The sequence below is a fragment of the Amblyomma americanum genome, chromosome 10, assembly GCF_052857255.1.
Source record: "Amblyomma americanum isolate KBUSLIRL-KWMA chromosome 10, ASM5285725v1, whole genome shotgun sequence".
Lineage (NCBI taxonomy): Eukaryota > Metazoa > Arthropoda > Arachnida > Ixodida > Ixodidae > Amblyomma > Amblyomma americanum.
In genome coordinates, this window is record NC_135506.1 from 51568015 (window position 1) to 51587516 (window position 19502).

The following is a 19502-nucleotide window of genomic DNA, read 5'->3' on the forward strand; positions in this document are numbered from 1 at the left end:
GACAGCTCCAACTTATTTTTGTTCTCAGTAACAATCAATTCTATGGCTCTGTTGCCGTTTTTTATGCAGCAAAAGACGAATTTATTGATAAGAAAATTGAACTCACAAAAGGAACAATTTATTTTCTCCGGAACTCAACTCAAACACATGAGGACGCCTTCGTGATCACCGTATAGAAAATATTTGCGACGCAACCTAGCCTCAAAGGTCCGGATACAAAATGTACCTTGACTTCACCGCAGCTTGCGGAAACGGCCAACCGCGGCGATACCTGTTTTTCAGTTTTAGTCTTTGCTAGCTTTTGTCTATTCTGCAGAGAAAGTAGCGTCCTTGTCAACGAAACAAGGTAATCCATTGATACAAGCCAACTTTACGGCAGCGGTGGCCTAGTGATTTGAGCATCCGCCTTGCATGCGGGAGGTGCGTGGTTCGATCCCCAGTGCCGCTGGGGACCCACCGGTGACACTATGGGTAAAAGCTTTCCCCTGCCTGGTACTCGGCTTCTTTAGGGTGAAATTCTTGGGAAGTGGGCCTTTGACCCCACCGTGAGTAGTCGAAAATACCTTGTTCCATGGCCCTCTTTGACCAAAGCTTCCCTTGCTCCATAAAAGTTCATCATCTTTCATTCATACAATCCAACTTTAACTGGTCCTCAATGTCCCTCTGCTATGTGCCTGGAGAAGAAGATTAAAGACGTCGCCCTTCTTAGGGGCAATGGAGGGAAATGTCCAGACGTATTTGTTCGTTTTGCTGCCACGTCCCCATAGGAAGGTCAACTTGAGTGTGTTGTATGATTTCCACAGTCGTTTCTCTTTTATATGCTTTGAAAAAGAGAGATTTAACCGCAAAGCTTTACATTCAATATTCTGCAAATCTTAATGTCGAAGAGCAGAGAAGAATACAGGAATGAGAGGCTCGTTATGAAATACGCATTAAGGAAGCCAACAGTTCTCAAAACCAACGAAAACAAGGGAGATGTTTCTTTTTTATTTGTGGCGTTAATCAATAGAAATTTAAAAGTGTAATCATGTTTTTTTCATCGACATCGTGTTATTCAGCCGTTTTACATGTGAAAATAATTTCTGCAGACTTTCATTATTTAACAGTGCAATGTATACCTGGAAGGGAACGAAATTTTGCGCTTCGCCTCTCCACCTGTTCCATAAAATTTGCATGCCTTGGGCAGGATAACAAAACAATTTCATCGATAAATTTTATTTCATTCCCCCCCCCCCCCTTCATTTTGAAAATTTTGAGCAGGCCTCCGCAGTGGCATGGCACATTCTAAGACAGGAAAACAGAGAGCAGGGAAGTTTTGGTGTGGTACAACTTTCTACTGCTGCTGGCGGGGGCATTGGGAAAGGAAACGGAATAATACTGTTTAACCCTTTGTTATATAAAATTATACTCATCGCAATAAAAAGGCTATTCCAGTTGAGTCCACTCTCTCCTCGAAGATCCAGCCGTAGCTCTGTCATCTCTCTCGATTCTCCCTCCCCCACCACTTAACGAATAAGCCTGTTTTATGTGCTTACCGTGTCTTATTGTCAAGCTACCAGTAGGAGCGTTTAGCCGAGGGAACATGCCAGGACCCATCTCGCAGATGTACTGAAGTAAACTGAAATTGTTCAAAATTGTGGAAGAAGTGGCGTACAAGTGTCGCCATATTAAAGGCACAGGGTAAGCCCTATACTTCCCATGCATTTTAGGCCATGTTGAGGTACATGTTTCTCACTAACTAATAACAGTAGCCTAATAATACATATATCATTGTTTGCCAAATTTTGTGCTCTTTTTACTGAACTAGAATATTTGAAATGTGTTAAAAATTCGATTTTTAATAAAATTTTTTTCCGGTAGTACACAAATCTGGCCTTTCTTTGCGCATTTCAAAATTCATAACAGAATAACTGCTCAGTGAAATTGCTTAATTCTAGTTCAGTAGTTGGCAACACTTATGTAGATGATTGCAAAAAAAAAATCAGCCGTCTGTCTTGAAAGGCATTGGAAATAATGGTACCTTTGTAAGAAAAAACACTGTTTTGAGATAATAGAGCGTAAAGAGAAAAAAGATGTGAAAAGCCACTTTTTATTCGCAGAAACGCCTCCATAGCAATTGGTTTAATAGCCCCCTGCTTCGTAGTCACTGTCGCTGTCATTTTTTCGCTTTTCGGCTTGTCGTTTTGACTGTCGGGCCTCTTTTGTAAGCTGTCGTGTTGCTTGGTCCGCAAAGTACATGCGCTTATGGTCAGCTTCCCTCAGCCACTTGATGGTGTTGCTCCCTGGGTTCAATCCACACGCCTTCAAAACGTTGGCCCGTGCGATGCTACCATCATTAAATGAAAGAACAGCATCCAGTGTTGCCATCCGTAGGGTCCGAAGCCTAACAAACACATTCTTTGGCGCGCGTTCCCAAACAACATGGTTGAACGACTCATTTGCATTTTGAGTTCGCCCATGCAGGCACTTCTCTAGGAGCTCAGCCTTCGATAGCTCCCTATAAATGGGTTTGATAGCCTCCAAGACAGATGCAGGCAAACACTCCTTGTGGAAAAATGGCTTGCCCTCTGACTGACTTCTGTTGAAGGCACACCACGTATCAGGTCCCTTTGGGCAAAGTCCATGGCATGGGTCATCGTCTGTGGCCGATAAGTGGAAGAAGGTTGCCCGAACGGCCTTTCGCATTTCATCCAGGTTTCCTACATTTCTTCTGATGGCCAAACCATAGTACGTCTGGAGCTTGTCTATTACTGCATCAGTCAGTCGGCCTCGGCCCGAGAGGCTCTTTCCATCAGAGAGTTTTCCTGCTTTGTTTCCTTTTTTTAGCCTTCGTAACCTTGTGCCCATCCTTTTTTGCACGTGCCCCATGCACTCAACCTTGGATATTTCAACGGAATCACCATATGGCATTTGTGCCTTCACAGCCATAAAAGCCTTGCTGTCACCATCCCCAAGGTATTTGACGTATCGAACGCCGTGAAGCTCCTCACTCCTGCCGAAAATTTTCAGTGCTCCTGCGACTTCCATTCCACCGCTGGTGCCTTGGTAGTTGCTTTGGCACACCTCTCTATGAAGGGGGTCACTGTTTGTACCCTTGATGCTGCACTTTGGACAACGTTTAGACAAAACCTCCACATCCAGCACTTTCCCAGAGTCTACACTGGTCGCAGAGACTATGCCGTTATTGGAAGTATGGCCTCGCTTCTGCCAGCTTCCATCAAGAGCAACTGCGATGTCTTTATCTCCCTCATTCAGCTGCACAGCTTCGTCAGCTGCCCTTTTCATCGACTCCTGAGCAGCAGCTTCGATGTGACCTAGAAGCTCTTGATTGTATTTCGCAAACTTTTTCGGCGGCTTAGGAAGGTTTAGCATAGCACAGAGTATATTTCCTGCAGCCATTCCCTTACCAATGGACCTCAAGGCATACACTAACCTGAGATTGGCTTCATAGAGGCCAGAAGTAGTTTTCTTCGACGTCTCAAATCGTTGTGCGGCACTACACACTTCACAGTTCAAACTGTAAACGATTGCAACCCCTACCCGTTTTGTCACAATTTCGATGAGCTCAACACTTCCACCGCACTCTCTGCACACACAAATCTGTGTAATTGCGGCACAAATGCCGTCCATGTCCATTAAGGCATATTGGCTGCTGCTCTGTAGCACCTCCTCTTCCTGGAAGCACAGAGAAAATCTTGAAAGCTTCGATGTCGAGGAGCTGGCGCGTTCGGCGTTCGGGATCTCATTCGGTCGTGGACATCCTCTTGCTTTTTCACGATGAGCGTAGCGGTTGCCGTGAAATTCACGCCTGACGAAGGCCTTCTTTGCCCTGGGCATCTCAACTTATCAGCAGCAACCAACACCGGCACAATTTACAATACTGATCGAAAGGGATAGCACTCGGACGCAGCTGCATGAAGGTTGCAGAAACGTGGAAAAAACGTGCAAAGCGTCTCAGGATTGTCTTGGCTAAAAAAAAGGAGCTGTACATAGTTGCCAGACAATTTTTTATATGTAGCTGATTTTAGACAAGTTTTGAAATCAGGTGGTGGACTTTTTGGTTGAAAAAATTGACGTTAATCCTGAAAGGGGGCGTGGCCGCTCACTACTTTGTTTCGGAAAAAGCGTTTTTCAGCCGTAAATATGGCTTTCTGAGGAAAGTGCGATCATGGAACATGTGTAGAAAGAATTGAACTTTTAAAATTCCAAAAGAAAAAGATTTTTTTCTAATTTTACCTTACCCTGTGCCCGCTACCGTTTGGTTTTATTTTCTTCTTTACACACAACAGCTACGCAGTTTGACAATACTGCTTTCCAGAACGGTGAGTATGTTTAGCTTTACGTTTTCAGTGCGCGCCCATTCAGAGTGCAACTTGCGCTTTCTCAATCTTGGCCCCGTAAATTTCGCTGAAGGCTCACAAATGACATGCGTTAACTGTCAGATACTAATGACGCTGTTCTGTTGGAGAATGTGGACTTGAACATAAATCGCATAGATTGTCAAATGTTTTGCATAGAGGCGTGAGAAGCGATCGCATTTGGAGTGTCGAAAACACCCTATTTGACCAGTGTCTGCTGGTTATATCTTGTGAGGCAAATAAAAAAAATAGGAACTGCATTCCATATAATACTGTGCACCTTTACAGGCTGTTCAAGCCAGGGCTCAGCCTACAGTCTACGTGAATCGTTGTTGACGTAATATGTTCGTTGCATTTTGTGCGTATTTGTAACAGCAGAAATTTTGATATTTACATTGTATTTGAAAAATGTGTAGAGCGTATAAACTGTAGAAAGAATGTAAACCACGAAAAAGGAAGTGGTTTAAATATTTAATGTGGTAAGACTGCTAGGCGCATTTTCCGATTCCGAGCATTCGTACGTACGCTCCTACTGGTATTCCATTGTACTGTATTCACTGTCGATTTCCTTTTATTATTTTCGCAAAGACCCTCCCGTATTCGAAGAGTACTTACAAGGTAAGCTGACGTCCCTGCCCAGAAAGTGAAGAAGCAAGAAAACACAAAACATATAACGGTATTTGTCCACGAAGCTGTAGTTCAAGCTACAGAGTATTAGTTAACCCGGGACAGTTTTAGCGATACTTGTGGTTAAAATTTAATCTAAGAAAATAAACTGAGTGCTTCTTTGGTGGTTGCCATAGGCGCTTTATGCGTTTGACATCTGTACTAGCCTTGCATATGTGGAGAAAACCTTAGGAAGACTTGAGGGACACAGTAACGCCGAACACGGAGCCCACGCCGCAAAAGTGTCGCAGGTCTGGCCAACGCCGAAATCTGCTGACATTAAGCGAAGTCAGCCCCAGTCCTGGTTTTGTACTACTGTCACTCTCCACTCCAATAGCGCCGTGCAACTAACCTTGGCTCCTTGAGTCGTTCTTGCATAAAACTCAACGGCAGTGTTTCAATACGTGAACAGCAGGCTGAGCACTGGTTGCTCATACATGCGTATTGTCACGTGGCTCGGTTTACAGCACAGGCGGAAACGTGGATGGCAGTGAAAACCAGTAGCTTTAAACTCGGAACTGCTCATTGGGCAAATCTGTACCCGCAAAATAGAAACACCTTGTTCGCGGCGATAGCAGCAAATATGTTCAGTGGTTGTCAAAGATCAGAAAATGATCACTTTTGGCCTCGCCCAATTTAAAGGCGACGACGATGAGAAAATGCGTCCAAAGTACCTAGAAGGATATCGTACATAGAAACCGTTTGACGTAGCTGTAGTCGTGTCAGGTCAAAATGGTTGCCTCTCGCAGGGCAAGCACAGTTATAGGCCGAATTCTGGCGTCCTAACAAGCGAACAGTATGAGCAAGGAAACATTACATAACCACTCATCATATGTTGGGCTAGAAGAAGCAGACTTGCAGCACGAAGACCATACTCTAAGGAGGGGCGAACCCTGTGACTAATATGGCGAACTATGTAGATGCTAACACTTTGTATCTAGGCGTTTTCAACAGTCGACAGGCACAGTAAACGACCTGACCAAAGACTGCAAGCATCTTCCCACAAAATTGAGGCAGATATTGACGAATGTCGGGCTTGAAACTTGTTCCAGGTCTCAACCTCTTATGATGTATAGAGTGCGTTGTTGCATCGTCTCACTTCTTTGAAATGTTGGCCTTCTTACCACGAATTAGAAACCACGCAGCCAGTCTTAAGCGCGATGACAAATCGATACCGACGGATGCTTTCTGTGCACAATTTATTATTCATGACTCAGCATTTCATGTAAGGAGAAAAAGCAGTATATTTTGTAAGCATCACAAAGGACTTCCAGGCGTCAGTACAGATGTGTTTAAAAAAATTGCAGAGAAATTTCTTTGAGTCTATTCACCCTCTGCGGGTTCGAATACATGACATTGGTAGTCATACTGCAGCCTACTTCCCGTCTCTCTAAGTGCTGCCGCTACGAGGACACCGCTTCTCACATGGTAAGAATAAGCACACTGTTGAGAGGGGCCACGTCTTGGCTTGCCTGTCTCTTGTGGTAAATGCATATTCGGGCTGGGGGTTCTATTTGAACGACCGGTGAACACGGGACCTTTCGATAGCGACTCCGACGACTACTCCTTTAGGCTGAAAAGATCTCTCATAAAACTGTGCGTGCGGCACAGGTGTTACTGTCACTCTTTTGCCCCAGACGGGGGCAAAAGGTGTAGAAGCTGCTTCCTGTTGTCCAAGGGTCTCAAACTCATCCTTCCTGACAGGCCGGATCGAATGATTTTAGCGTCCCGCCGACCAATTAGCCTAATATTTATTTATTTAATAATACTGTCAATCCATTTTTCAGAGATTTTTACAGGAGTGGGTATAAGACTGAAGATTTTTGGTAGAGACATTCACATAAGCGTACAAAAAGGACGAGATATGCTAAACGAAGTAAATTGACCAATGTAAACAGAATTGAATGGGGGAAAAAGGTAACGCACAATCAACTGGTTTCGGATACATATGATGGCACAGCAATAGAGACTAGCACGTGAAATATAAAAGCAATAGCATCATACACAATTTCACATCGCAGATTACATCATACATGGCAAACAAAAAGCCATAGGCACAGTAACAATAGCATCACTTTCTCGATGCGGACAGCACAATTTGACCAGCAATTTTGACAGATTTGTCAACAGTAGGTTGCGCAACCACCATCTTGGCTAGATCATTCCACTCACGATCAGCTCACGGGAAGAACGAAGAACTGAATGTGTTATTAGCGCAAAAATATGGGGAGAGGAGGGGGCGAAAAGCGGAAGAGCAGAGTACTCATCGTGTCAGCCATGAACTCTTAGAATCTTGTGCTTCCATGGACTTAGCGAGAGTCACACTGTCACGCCCGGAGATTGTGCCGAGACGGGAGACTGCTACACCTTGAATGTCATGCGGAGTATACCTCACCGCTGACACAGAGGCCCCATTGAGCAACTGCTCGACGTCAAACTGTGAACAATGATAAGGGGATTTCATGAGAATGGAAAAGAAGCCAATATGTCAGTGGCATGATGCTTGCGGAAAAAAAAATTGAAATTTTTTGGGCTGGGGGGTCGCACAGCTAGGCGCGTTTGAGTGCCCTGCTCGATTTCCTCTCATGTATGGCTGATGTTTTTGTAACGCAAGACAGACAACTTTTGTGCACCTACGCGGAAAAAACAAAGGCTGCTTTACCGTGCATTTGGGGAGTATTTCTCAGTGCGAAATTTCGTTTTGCTAAGATGCATTGTTTGCTTGTACTGTACTCAGGACCTCGGGCCTCCACGACAACGCGTAAGTGTTTGCTTCGTTTATTGCGCTTTGCAGGTGATGCCTCCTACGCTGTACATTCATGTCCGCAAAAAACAAAACAAAATGCTATGCTATAAAACAGCTGTCGCAGCCGCCGCGGTGACTGAGTGGTTATGGCGCTTGGCTGCCGGCCCGAAAGATGCGGGTTCGATCCCGGCCGCGGCGGTCGAATTTCGATGGAGGCAAAATTCTAGAGGCCCGTGTGCTGTGCGATATCAGTGCACGTAAGAGAACCTCAGGTGGTCGAAATTTCCGGAGCCCTTCACTACGGCGTCCCTCATAGCCTGAGTCGCTTTGGGACGTTAAACCCCCATAAACCAAACCAACCAAAACAGCTGTCGTGTATATCTTGTTAGGAGAACTAAACGTTTATTGAAGTAAGCCGTTCGAAAGGTCACCTGAAATGCTTTCAAATAGAGCGAGTGTAGTGGATGCATGTAAAAAATTCGGCCGTTGTGCCCGTCGTGTGTCCCGCATGCCTGGTCAGGTGTGGGCCATCTTGTGTGATCTGAGCTGTATACGACAGCAAGAAAAGCTGCATTCTTTTCGGCTTGGAAGATGACGTCATCATGCAGCTATGTAGCCACCAACCGATCTATGCTTTCGTGCATTTTCTCGAACCATTGCTCGATAATGTCACCGGAAACAGTCACAAAGTTCGGTGCAGGGCATATAAGCATTTCACTTTTTCGTCATTTGCAGGGCGCAGTCTCCATACGAAAATAAACGAAAACGAGGCACTGTTTTAATTAGAAGAAATATGTCAAGAGTTTGAAGAGAATATTTCAGCGCGGCCTAAGACGATGTTCACGCTTTGTATAGCTCAATGTGACTTGTGTACGTTTGCTGTCTGAGTATCCTGCGTAATTTGAGCGCCCAAGTTTACGTTTTCCTGTCTCATATTGCGTCAAAGCTGTTTGAAATCTGGGAGTATTCTTTGAGCAGCTTACACTGTAAGAATAACTGTGCTTTGTCTGCTGTCACCTTTCTTGTTTTCTGGCCATTCCCAAGGCGCTTGTTTGTGAGGCCTGCTGTATGCTTCGTTATGCTTCCTAAGCGACCGTCACCTCTCGAAAGAGGAATGGCATCGCGTCCTCAATCCTCCAAAGCTTTGCAGTGCTATATATGCTAGGGAGCCCCACTCAACAGCTTAGAAGCAAACCCCCCGGACTGTATACTTTTGACGGGGGCTGGACCTCCAAACACTGTGCATTAAGGATTGTCTTGGGAACGTACAGTGAACAGTTGTATGAACACTGGCTGCATTGCAGCAACAATAAAATGACGACGAAGTGGACGGCGACCACAAGGTCTGGTCATTCCTGGTGAGCACATTGTGCTGCAGTGTGTAACAATCTGTTAGCAGCAAAAAACTGCTGAAGGAAACAAAAGAACAGAAGGAGGCAGCTGAACGCAGCAACGTGAACCTGTGCCGTGTCTTCTTTGCTGTTTATATGCCAAGGCCTTATTCTCAAACCACAAACCACTTAATTCAGTCAATGACGAGTAGTCTTGAAATTTGTTGATGGCTGCTTGGATTTAAGAGCACCCATGCCTCATCTAAAAATGCCTTCGTTCCCTAATCGAGGCGTGAACTTCCCTGGTGCCGGTAATGAACGCTAAAGATGTGTGTATGTATTGATCACTAGCTGCTTTAACGCGGTTCTGTTTCGTCCAGTTGATAGGTCGGACCCAACGCCACCTCTTACTGGTAAGTAGACTCAAGTGTATCATTTTTAAAGTTTGTGCGGGGCAGCCATTGTATTTTTCTTTGCCATTGAAAACATGTAGGTCTGGCACAGCTATAGCCGTAGTTGTGAATGTAGCTAAAGCCATAGATATAGGTGCAGTTATTGAAAGAGCCAGATATCGTCCTGACTGGCATTACAGTAAGAGAGGTCGAGGAAAAATAAAAATTTGAATTGCACCAGGGTTGAAATAGCAGCAAACACGAGGCGTCGATGAAAAAGCGACATGCACAAAGTACATACATTGGTGCGACAGGACCGCAACGGCAATAATGCCAGAAAGAAGTAAAATACTCAGGCAGATGGTGGGCGGATGAGATTTAGAGGTTAGCTGGCATAGGGTGGGCGCAGCTGGCAAAGGACAGGGTTAATTGGAGATACATGGGAGGGGCCTTGGCCCCGCAGCGAGCGCAGTCAGGCTGACGATGATGATGAGGACGACTCAAGCAGAAAATAAACATAGCAGACGCGACTATAAGTTCTGGCTAAGTTTATCAAAGAAGCTTCTATCAGCTGTATCTTGTACGACATTGGGGCACAGGAAATTCCTCTTGGTGATAGTGCGTGAAAAAAAACGAGTAAATTTAAACAGAAGTACTCGGAAAATTTCCCTAATCATTAGAAGGAGATATTTCCCTGTTGCTCTGCTCTCCACGCGAACATCTTCAGTATGGTTCGCGAAATAACTTTGTGTAGTGTGCACAAGCTGCAGTAAAGATAACGCAACTTACAACTTTCTGAAAATAGCCGTAGATTGCCAGTCAGAGATTCAGTGTTTATGTAAAAAGAACACCCTCCGAATCTTAATCACGCCATTGCATGATGTGTACAACACTCCGAAGCCAATGGCGGCCTAGAAACGGGCTTTCTTGCGGAATTTCATTATACAGTTCATGGCCTGCCTACAGAATGACTGTAGATTGTCTAAAGATAGCTTTTAAATGGTGATAGAGCTTTCGTTGGCCCTCTGCATCGGAGTAGCCTGAGGGTAGCGGTAAAACTATTGCCGCTTCTTATTCCCCCGCCGGCCTTAGTGACGGATACATCCTTTTTTCATACTGGCAGTGTTTTAATCAGTGTATGAATGTGTTTAAGGAGAATGATTTGCTGTGGCAATTTTTAAGCGTCCATGATAAACAAAACAAAAAGCGTCTTCGTCATTTTTCACGTCTGCAGGACAGGCGAAACAACCCGAGTAAGCATTCAGATGTCACTTTGCTTTCTTTCTTTAACTAAAAATACGAGAACTTTTTTTTTCATGCCACAAAACTGAAAGAAAAAATAACGGTGTAGCTTCCGTAAACTTAAACGAGCCGCAAAAGTGCGGTGCACTAATAGAAACGCTTTCCTCTTATCCTAAATGATTGCTGTTTGGTGGTATAGAATGAATGCGATTTCCCCGTAGTTTTGGCGCGCTATGCGGTCGTTGTAAAACACTTTCATAATAGAAGTCGATTCTTTGTCTTTGGTTCATCCTAATAACATAACATGATAGGTTATTAAGTACCGAAAGTCATGTCTCCTCACTAGGTAGGTCTGGTCACCAGGGGTTCTGCAACGCAACGATTTCAGCTCGTTAGTTATACGCACTTCCCCATAATTGTTCGCCGCACCATTTCTAGAATTCTGGAGTTAGAATCACGGTATCGCACCGGTTCTTGATAGCCAAAAGGGAAGGACAAATTTAATTGAAATTGACAGGAAAAGTGGTAGAATAAGATCTTTACGTGATCTCGACCTATATGGTAAATTGTGAAACGTTTTCTTCAACAAAACCCTGTAATCCCGACACTGCGCTTTGCAGACGAGGAAATCTTTATCCGTAAAACGCGCAAGCGTGAGTCACAACGCCAGTTTGATTTACAGAGCGTAAAACGTGGAAGGCAAAACAGTATACAGGTGCTGTCAATACTAAACAGAAAGGCGTAAATAAACGCCGGCAAATCAATAACGCGGTGTTCTATGCGTGGCGGATTGTCGTCTGGAACTGTGATCCCTGTCTTACTGAGGTCGTCTAGTTGAGAAACCTCTCTTTGAACGTCACTCCCCGAAGAAAATCAAAGCACATGTCCAGTCTCTTATCGTGAAGACAGCCCCGGAAGCCACCCTTTATGCGCTCTCATAATAATAATAATAATAATAATAATAATAATAATAATAATAATAATAATAATAATAATAATAATAATAATAATAATAATAATAATAATAATAATAATAATAATAATAATAATAATAATAATAATAATAATAATAATAATAATAATAATAATAATAATATAATAATAATAATAATAATAATAATAATTGTTTTTTTGGGGGGAAAGGAAATGCGCAGTATCTGTCTCATATATCGTTGGACACCTGAACAGCGCCGTAAGGGAAGGGATAAAGGAGGGACTGAAAGAAGAAAGGAAGAGAGAGGCGCCGTAGTGGAGGGCTCCGGAATAATTTCGACCACCTGGAGATCTTTAACGTACACTGACATCGCACAGCACACGGGCGCCTTAGCGTTTCGCCTCCATCGAAACGCGGCCGCCGCGGTCGGGTTCGAACACGGGAACTCCGGATCAGTAGCCGAGCGCCTAACCACTGAGCCACCGCGGTGGGTTCTCATAGACCCTGCTGATTCGGTGGAAAAGAAGTGGAAATTCCTCCATCCAAACTATTTTACACATCATAGTGAGAAGCTATGACACAGTGTCCCAAGGGTTTGTTTTCACATCCTACGAGATCGTTGCGGCAATTACTGTTGAATTCAACTTGTGCATCAGATAACTGATCGATATTAAGGGTATCGGAGTGGATTCGAAGGAAGACAAATGCAGCCGGAAGTGACTGATGGTGAAGTGTGCGGAAGACTTTGTGATGTTTGTGGAAATACCGTGGTATAGCTGGCGCTGGGCAGGGTTAGTGGATATCAATGGGACAGGCCTTTGTCCAACAGTGGACGTATATGCGCTGATGAAGATGTTAGTAATGATCAGCTTCAGAGCACTGTTATAGCTGGCAAAAAGACGTATAGTTTCGGCCTCATATATTTTCTTGCGTAGTGTTCTGCGCAGTGAAATCTATTTTTATGGAGGAAAAACGCTAAGACGCCCGTGTGCTGTGCGATGTCAGTGCACGTTAAAGATCCCCAGGTGGTCGAAATTATTTCGGAGCCCTCCACTACGGCACGCCTCTATCTTCCTTTCTTCTTTCACTCCCCCTTTTATCCCTTCCCTTACGCGCGGTTCAGGTGTCCAACGATATATGAGACAGATACTGCGCCATTTCCTTTCCACAAAAAAAAACAACTATTATTAGCTAAGGTGCCCGTGTGCTGTACGATGTCAGTGCGCGTTAAAGATCCCCAGGTGGTCGAAATTATTCCGGAGCCCTCCAATATGGCACCTATTTCTTCCTTTCTCTTTTCACTCTCTCCTTTACCCCTTCCCTTACGGCGCGGTTCAGGTGTCCAACGATATATGTGACAGATATTGCGCCATTTCCTTTTACCAAAAACCAATTATTATTATTATTATTATTCAGGGAAATCTACAAGAATAAGGAGAGCATTTTTTTTTGTCGTCTCTCCGAGCTCTTTTTTATAACCTGTTCTTTTCCAGACAAGGCAGTGACCAGACCGTCGAGTGGGTCGTCATCTCTATAATGTTTTTCCTGACATGCATATGCATAGCATCAGCGGTTCTATTCATACTGTCCATGAGTGAGCACATCTTTTACTTCATCTTCTCTTTGTAGCTTCTACGTTTAGAGAAGTTCCTTGGAGCATTTCAGTTGTTTCTGCGACCACCCAAAATCCCAATGGTCGCACATTCGCGTTAGCGCAAATATGTGATGTAGTTTCTTTCTTTATACGCAAAACTGTGACCTCAGTGCTTAACGGATGTAGCGTACTTAGTACAAGTGAATTCTATTGCTCTTTTTGTGTATGTAGATGTTTTGACGGCAGCAAAAGACGCCTTTGTTGCTAGAAAAGCTGCATTAAAAAATTTCCTGCTGCGCGACTGAAACTCGTTATGTCTACACCGAAAAGGACTTCGTGATCATTGTTTGGAAGTGAATGGCAGCGTAGCCTAACCTCTGTGGTCCACGTGAGGAAGAGTGTCGGGACATCTCACTTCACCTGCGAAATTGGCGGTTGGTGGCAGTAGCCATATAATATATATCATATATATTTTTGAGTTTTCTAAATATTAAAAGCTCAGTTGTCTGTGAAAGTAGCTTCTTTATCGTTAGAATGCGGCAATATATCGAGGCAGACCGACATTGATTTGTCATTCGTGTAAATTTAAAATAGAAGCTGAGTATACTTTAGCATCATTACCATAAAAAGCACCTGGGCCAATATATCTTATAGATCTTTGCTCAGATTCCGCTCTATTATCGTCCGATGCATCAACTAATCTATTGCGTCGATAGTATACTCTCTCTGGAGCCAGTGGCGATTAGCAAAAAAATTAAAAATTCACTTATAAAAGGAATTGTTCTCATTTTGAAGCCCATCTTTCATAGACACGAGCAACTAGCGGCGCTTCTCGGCAGCCAGTATTGGACAGCGCGTGAGAGAAAATAACGGAGAAAAAGTTTTCTTGTAGTTTCCAGAATACTGCGGGGTACGCTAGTTCCCACAAGCACAGAAAACGAGGGGAATGTGCCGTATATTCTGTTTTACTCCAAAAAGTTCGAATGTCCAACCATTTGCGACACGTGGTTGAAGCCGTGCCAAACAAAAGAGCTTATCCGCATTTCTTCTCGGCTTGATGATTGCACTAAAACATCCGCACATCTCCACACTTGTGTCGGTTTCATGCAGCTTCGGGTTCCTCCACGACAACACCGGGGAGCGATGTGACCTCGATGGCGATGAAAGTACCACAGGTCGTCGCTAAGGGCGTGGATCGGATGGTGGCGTGATGCGAGCGTCGCCACAGCTTTTCAGTGATTGACACTGAAGCGTCCATGGAAGCCGAGATCATCATATTACTTTTTAACTTTTAAGAATGCTCCCGCAACTAGATTTACCATTTAATGCCGACCTGCCACCTTTCTGAATGTACCGGAGTCGGAGATTATGCCTTGACCATGTCCTTCATTTGAGTTTGAAATTTATTTAGCAGGGCGCGTGACAATCGAACTATTGCAAATAAAAGAACATCGGATTACCGCGAAGCCCTCTGGTGACCACAACTTTTCAATGTAGAAAAGCGGATGCAATAAACATGTTCCAATACCCTGCATTTTGCAATGTCATTTCCAGGTTTTCAGAAGAAAGCGCCTTAATGTTCTAAGTGCCTTGCACCGCCAGAAGAGTTCTGCGCAGACGGACGCTGTGGTGCTTGGAAATGAATAACGACTAGAAACAGATGACACGAGGGCGTTCAGAGTCGCTCTATTCCTGACAAATGTACGGGTAGAGCGTCGTATCGTCCCTTACTGTTCAGTAAAATGAGCTGCAAACAACCCATGAGGGCACCCTGTCAGCACCATGAGCAAGCGAGGAATAAGTTCATCTCGTCGTCTCTAGCTTGTCGTGCTTCGCCCTTAAAAACATGGAACCATTTTGTTCAGCAAAAAGAAGAAGAAGAAGAGCTTTATTTTCCACCGATGTAGAAGGCCCCCAACTCCCCGCCCCTGGCACGCAGGCTAGAGGGATGGGGGTCGGGGCCTCCATCACTAAAGACAGGCGACGTTACAGTGATTCTTCGCGGCTTCCGTCGTCAGGCGGATGACTTGTTGCTGTCCGGCGGGCGACTCTCTTCGCAACAAGACCCCCAAGCATCTCTACTTTTAATGTTCTTCCTTACGTCTGGGGGTCAGGACATTGAAATATTATATGATCAAGAGTGCTCCTTTCTCCGCATATTTTACATTTATCATAAGGTCTATCTTCTATTCGTGTTAGGAACAACCAGACTGGGCTTGCGAAATTACCAGCTTGCAGGCACCGCCAAGCGACAGCCTATCTGTTGCTTAAAGTTCGGTGCGGTTGGTGGCAGAGACCTCCTAACAACTCGTTGAAAGATGCATTCACATGACGTCACCAGAGGCACTTGAGTAGCATATTTCGCTGTAGAACCCGACACGGCTGGTGCCTTTGCCACAGAAATCTTTTGGAAGAGAAGTGTTTCGAGAGATCACCGAAAAGTTCGTCGCTTTTCAACCTTTGATTCTTTGAACCGCAAGTTCAGGACGTGATGTCTTCGAGCCAACCCGGTCGGGTGCCATGGCCGCTTGTATTGAGGCCCCAACGCACTCAATGACGTCAGCACCACAGATTAATAGGTGCTGTGGCATAGGCGAGTATTGTAGACGAAACACCGGCAGAGTGGTTACAGGTGGGGGTTATCGCGGCTTCTATTTCTTCATTACATTTATGGTGAGTAAGCACCCACTAACACGAGAACAATGCAAAATACTGAAACATAATTTCACTACGGCAGCCATTCCATGATACAGAGGCTGTTCTCGCGCGCAGCGTTTCTTCCTTTTACTCAGGATGCTTGTAAACCAGTGTTTGCTACTTGAGGACCTTTGTATACAGCAAGTTTAATTTCAGTAGAAACACTCCTTAAGTCGGGTGTTTGGAGCTGTGCATGCTAAAAGAACAAATGACACTTAAGGGACATGACAAAAAACAAGGGCAAAACAGACCTACTCGTAAGAGTACTATGCGGTAGCATTAGAAATCCCTCTCGTGTAACTACTATTTTCTCATAGATTCGTAGATAGCGGCAAGTCCTCATGCCAATAGTGGCGCTTTGGTGCAGCGGTTAAGCGGTGCGCCAATGCCCCGGCAGGTGGCTGTTTCGTAAGTCACCGGTGATGCTTGTGGGACCTAGGCTGCTGTTACCGAGTTCTTTGCAATTGCCTGAATTTATTTCAATTTCTTTGCCACCTGCCATGGAAAGCAGGTTTCCGTCAACCTTGTGGGCAAGTTGTTACTGTCCACGGTCCAAGAAAAGTTAACTGTGCTTCAACCGGGCTGAACCTAATAAGACGATCGGAAGCTCTGTTAAGCTAAGCACACGCCACAGGCTTTGATACAGCGAACGGCGCGTCAAGCGATTTCCGGCAGTTGCGAAAGGGACGTCGGCTCCACATACGCAGCTGCGGCGAGGAACAGCGAGTCGCGTGATTGGATTGATTGATTGATTGATTGAATGATTGATTGAAACCCCGTTTATTCTACATTAGAAGTCGCCGAAGGTGCTAAGGTGGAAGGGGAGGGGGTATTGTAAAGGAGAAGGGGCTGCCTCCGTTTTATCAAAACTTCCTGGAGGAAGTTAAGTGGAGGCTGCGTGCCTCTCGTGAGCGTTGCGGAGCCAATCGCAGACCAGTGGCGCCTCCGAGTCTTGGATGAATACGAGGAGTGCCGGCCAGAGCTCGATGGCGCGATCTGGAGACGAGGTATCGGGGCAGGCCTAGTCCCATATAGAAAGCCATGGTCCCCGCTTAATGGTGGTTAGGACTCGAAGACGAGTTGGTAGGTAGAGGGGACATTCCCAGAACAGATGGTTCAGATCGCATGGCAGTTGCACCTGGAGCAGGAACCAGATATAGGTGGCATCGTGCCACCCTGATGGAAACGGTTCAACAAGAAAGGTGTAAGAATGGGGCCTGTTTGAATCCGCCGAAGCAGGACCGATTCTCGTTGCTTGAATACCATCGGGGGAAGCGCAGGTATAGAGAGAGGATTGCCCACTGCCGTCAGGTAGGCGGCGCGATGTAGTTTCGTCACAAGCCTCTCCGCGATCAGATCTGCAACCTCAGGCGTGTTAGCGACGGAAGGAGGAAGAGTATCGGAAGCTCTGGCTAGCATGGTAGAGAGATGAGCACGTGTTCGTCTATGAGCCTCCTCGTTTTCAGGGATACCACAATGCGCGAGGACCCAATGGATGGCAACGTGGTGATCGCGTTCGCGAAGCAGGCATGCGTTATGCTTTACCTTCTGCATTGCAGGGTCCGTATAAAGAACGTTGGCACGTGTCTGGTAGGCAGGCTGAGAATCTGTGTACACGCGATGGTGAATGGGGCCAGTTTCAGAAGAAACTCCGAGAGCAGATTCCAAATAGTGTTAAGTGGCCATTGGCTCGGCTCGGGTACTAAATGGCGCTTCTGCCGATGTATGGGGGGATCGGACCTGATTCTCGGTTGTCTGGTCGTACCACGCAATGGCATAGCAAGTGTGGCTGCTGTCGTCTGCAGGAAGTGCAGCGTCCGCGTACACAACAGGTTCAGTAGAGGGGAGTGAGCTCATGGCTTTAGCATGCGTCTTGGCATAATCTCGGCGCCACATTCGTTGATGCGCATCCATACGCAGTGGAAGTGGCTTTCCCTCAGTGAGTGGCGTGGTTTCCCGAAGGTGGTGTCTTGCTGGCCAAAGTGGGAAATGTGTGTACATCATGCCCGAGGAGCAATAGTGTTTGCAGCCCGGCGTTTGTGCCGCGAAGTCTCGCCTGCTCCCTGTGGGTGTGCATGTCGAGGAGCTCTGAGAGGTCATTGAGCTTGCTGCAGCTCTTGAGCGCATCAAGGCGTGTGTACATCGGAAGTCCTGTGATGATGCGTCTGGCCTCGTTAAGTAAGCGGTGAAACACGAGGAGCTGCATACGGTTAACAGGATGATACGGCAGCCCATACATGATGTGGGTGACGAGAAAAGCTTCTATGAACTGCCGCATTTCACGTTCGTGTACTCTACGGGTGTGGTTACTGATTCTTCGTAAAACGTGCAGAATTTGTTTTGTAGTCATTGTTACGCGTTGGGCCCAAGTGTTCGCAGTCCAGTTCTCGTCCAAGTGCATGCCAAGTATTCGGATAGTCGGCTTTCATGCGATGGGTTGGTTGCCGAAGGAAAGCTTAAAAGACCGCTTCTCCTCCTGCTTGTTATTGTCGATAGGCCACCGTGAATGGCGACAAACTCAGTTTTATCGAGGGCAGTACGTGTGTAAACCAGTCACCGTGGCGTAGTCGTGAATGATGTCAAGGAATATTTGTAAGGCATCCTCCTGCTGCTTGGCGATGGACCCCTGATGTGTTCACACGGTGACGTCGTCAGCACAAACCGCGTGCTTCAGGCCCGGTACGTCCGCAAGACGCCTCGGTAGCTGGTGCATAGCTATATTTAACAGCGTTGGGGAGTTCACTGAACCGTGAGGGACGCCTACTAAGCTGGGTTGGATAGAACTGGTGTTTTGACCAACTTGGACCTGGTATCTTCGTCCCTCTAGGAAACCAGCTATGAAGTTATTTTCCCACTCAGTCCAAGGCCGCGAGCTTTCGTCAAGGTAGTGCTGTGTGGGACGCAATCAAATGCTTTGCGTATGTCCACTCCGACAACAGCCTGTGGGTGCACCAAGTTAGGGTCGAGGACGTCCCCTTCAAGGTGGAGCAGTACATCTTGTGTATATAGTCCAGGGCGGAATCCATACTGTGTATGGGGCAAAATGTCGTGATCTTCATGGTACTACATTAATCGTCTGATCACCATGCCCTCAATCACTTTACAGACGCAATAGGTTAAGGAGATAGGACGGAGGTTGGATAAGGTATGTGATGGCTTGCCAGGCTTCAGAATGAGTTTGACCTCCGAGAACTTCCAAGTGGAGGGCAATACCCGGCATCCCACCCTCGGTTAAACTCTTCGAGCAGAGCTTGCTTCTACTCGGGGGGTAAATTACGTAGATGGGTCAGGCACACCTGACAGGCTCCCGGAGTACAACGCGCATTAGCATGCTGCAGGGCATGCTCCAGCTCGGGCATGAGGAATGGTCTTGTTAAGTGGGTAGCTCTTTGCGGAAGGCTCATCTTTCTCGCACGTGGTGTCTGAGGGGCAAGACGTCGGCGAGAAGAACACTTGAGCGGCCTGTTCGGCGAGTTCCTTAGCGCTGATTCCTTCTCGGAGGGCAATGCGCGCCGCCCCCTCGTTACTCTTGCGCTGGCCGA

At 45.9% G+C, this 19502-nt stretch overlaps 1 protein-coding gene and 1 pseudogene across 1 annotated transcript; one reads left to right on the forward strand and one right to left on the reverse strand.

Moving 5' to 3' along the window:
- The first annotated feature begins 724 nt into the window (after positions 1-724).
- On the forward strand, positions 725-14662 carry LOC144108291 (uncharacterized). The gene is made up of 8 exons (XM_077641559.1): positions 725-734; positions 4290-4322; positions 4947-4976; positions 7762-7785; positions 9482-9514; positions 10728-10746; positions 13163-13263; positions 14374-14662. The coding sequence occupies exons 1-8, from the start codon at positions 725-727 to the stop codon at positions 14472-14474; spliced, it is 351 nt and encodes a 116-aa protein (XP_077497685.1). The 3' UTR covers positions 14475-14662.
- A 2181-nt stretch (positions 14663-16843) lies between these two features.
- LOC144108292 (uncharacterized) lies at positions 16844-18238 on the reverse strand (annotated as a pseudogene).
- Between the last annotated feature and the right edge of the window lie 1264 nt (positions 18239-19502).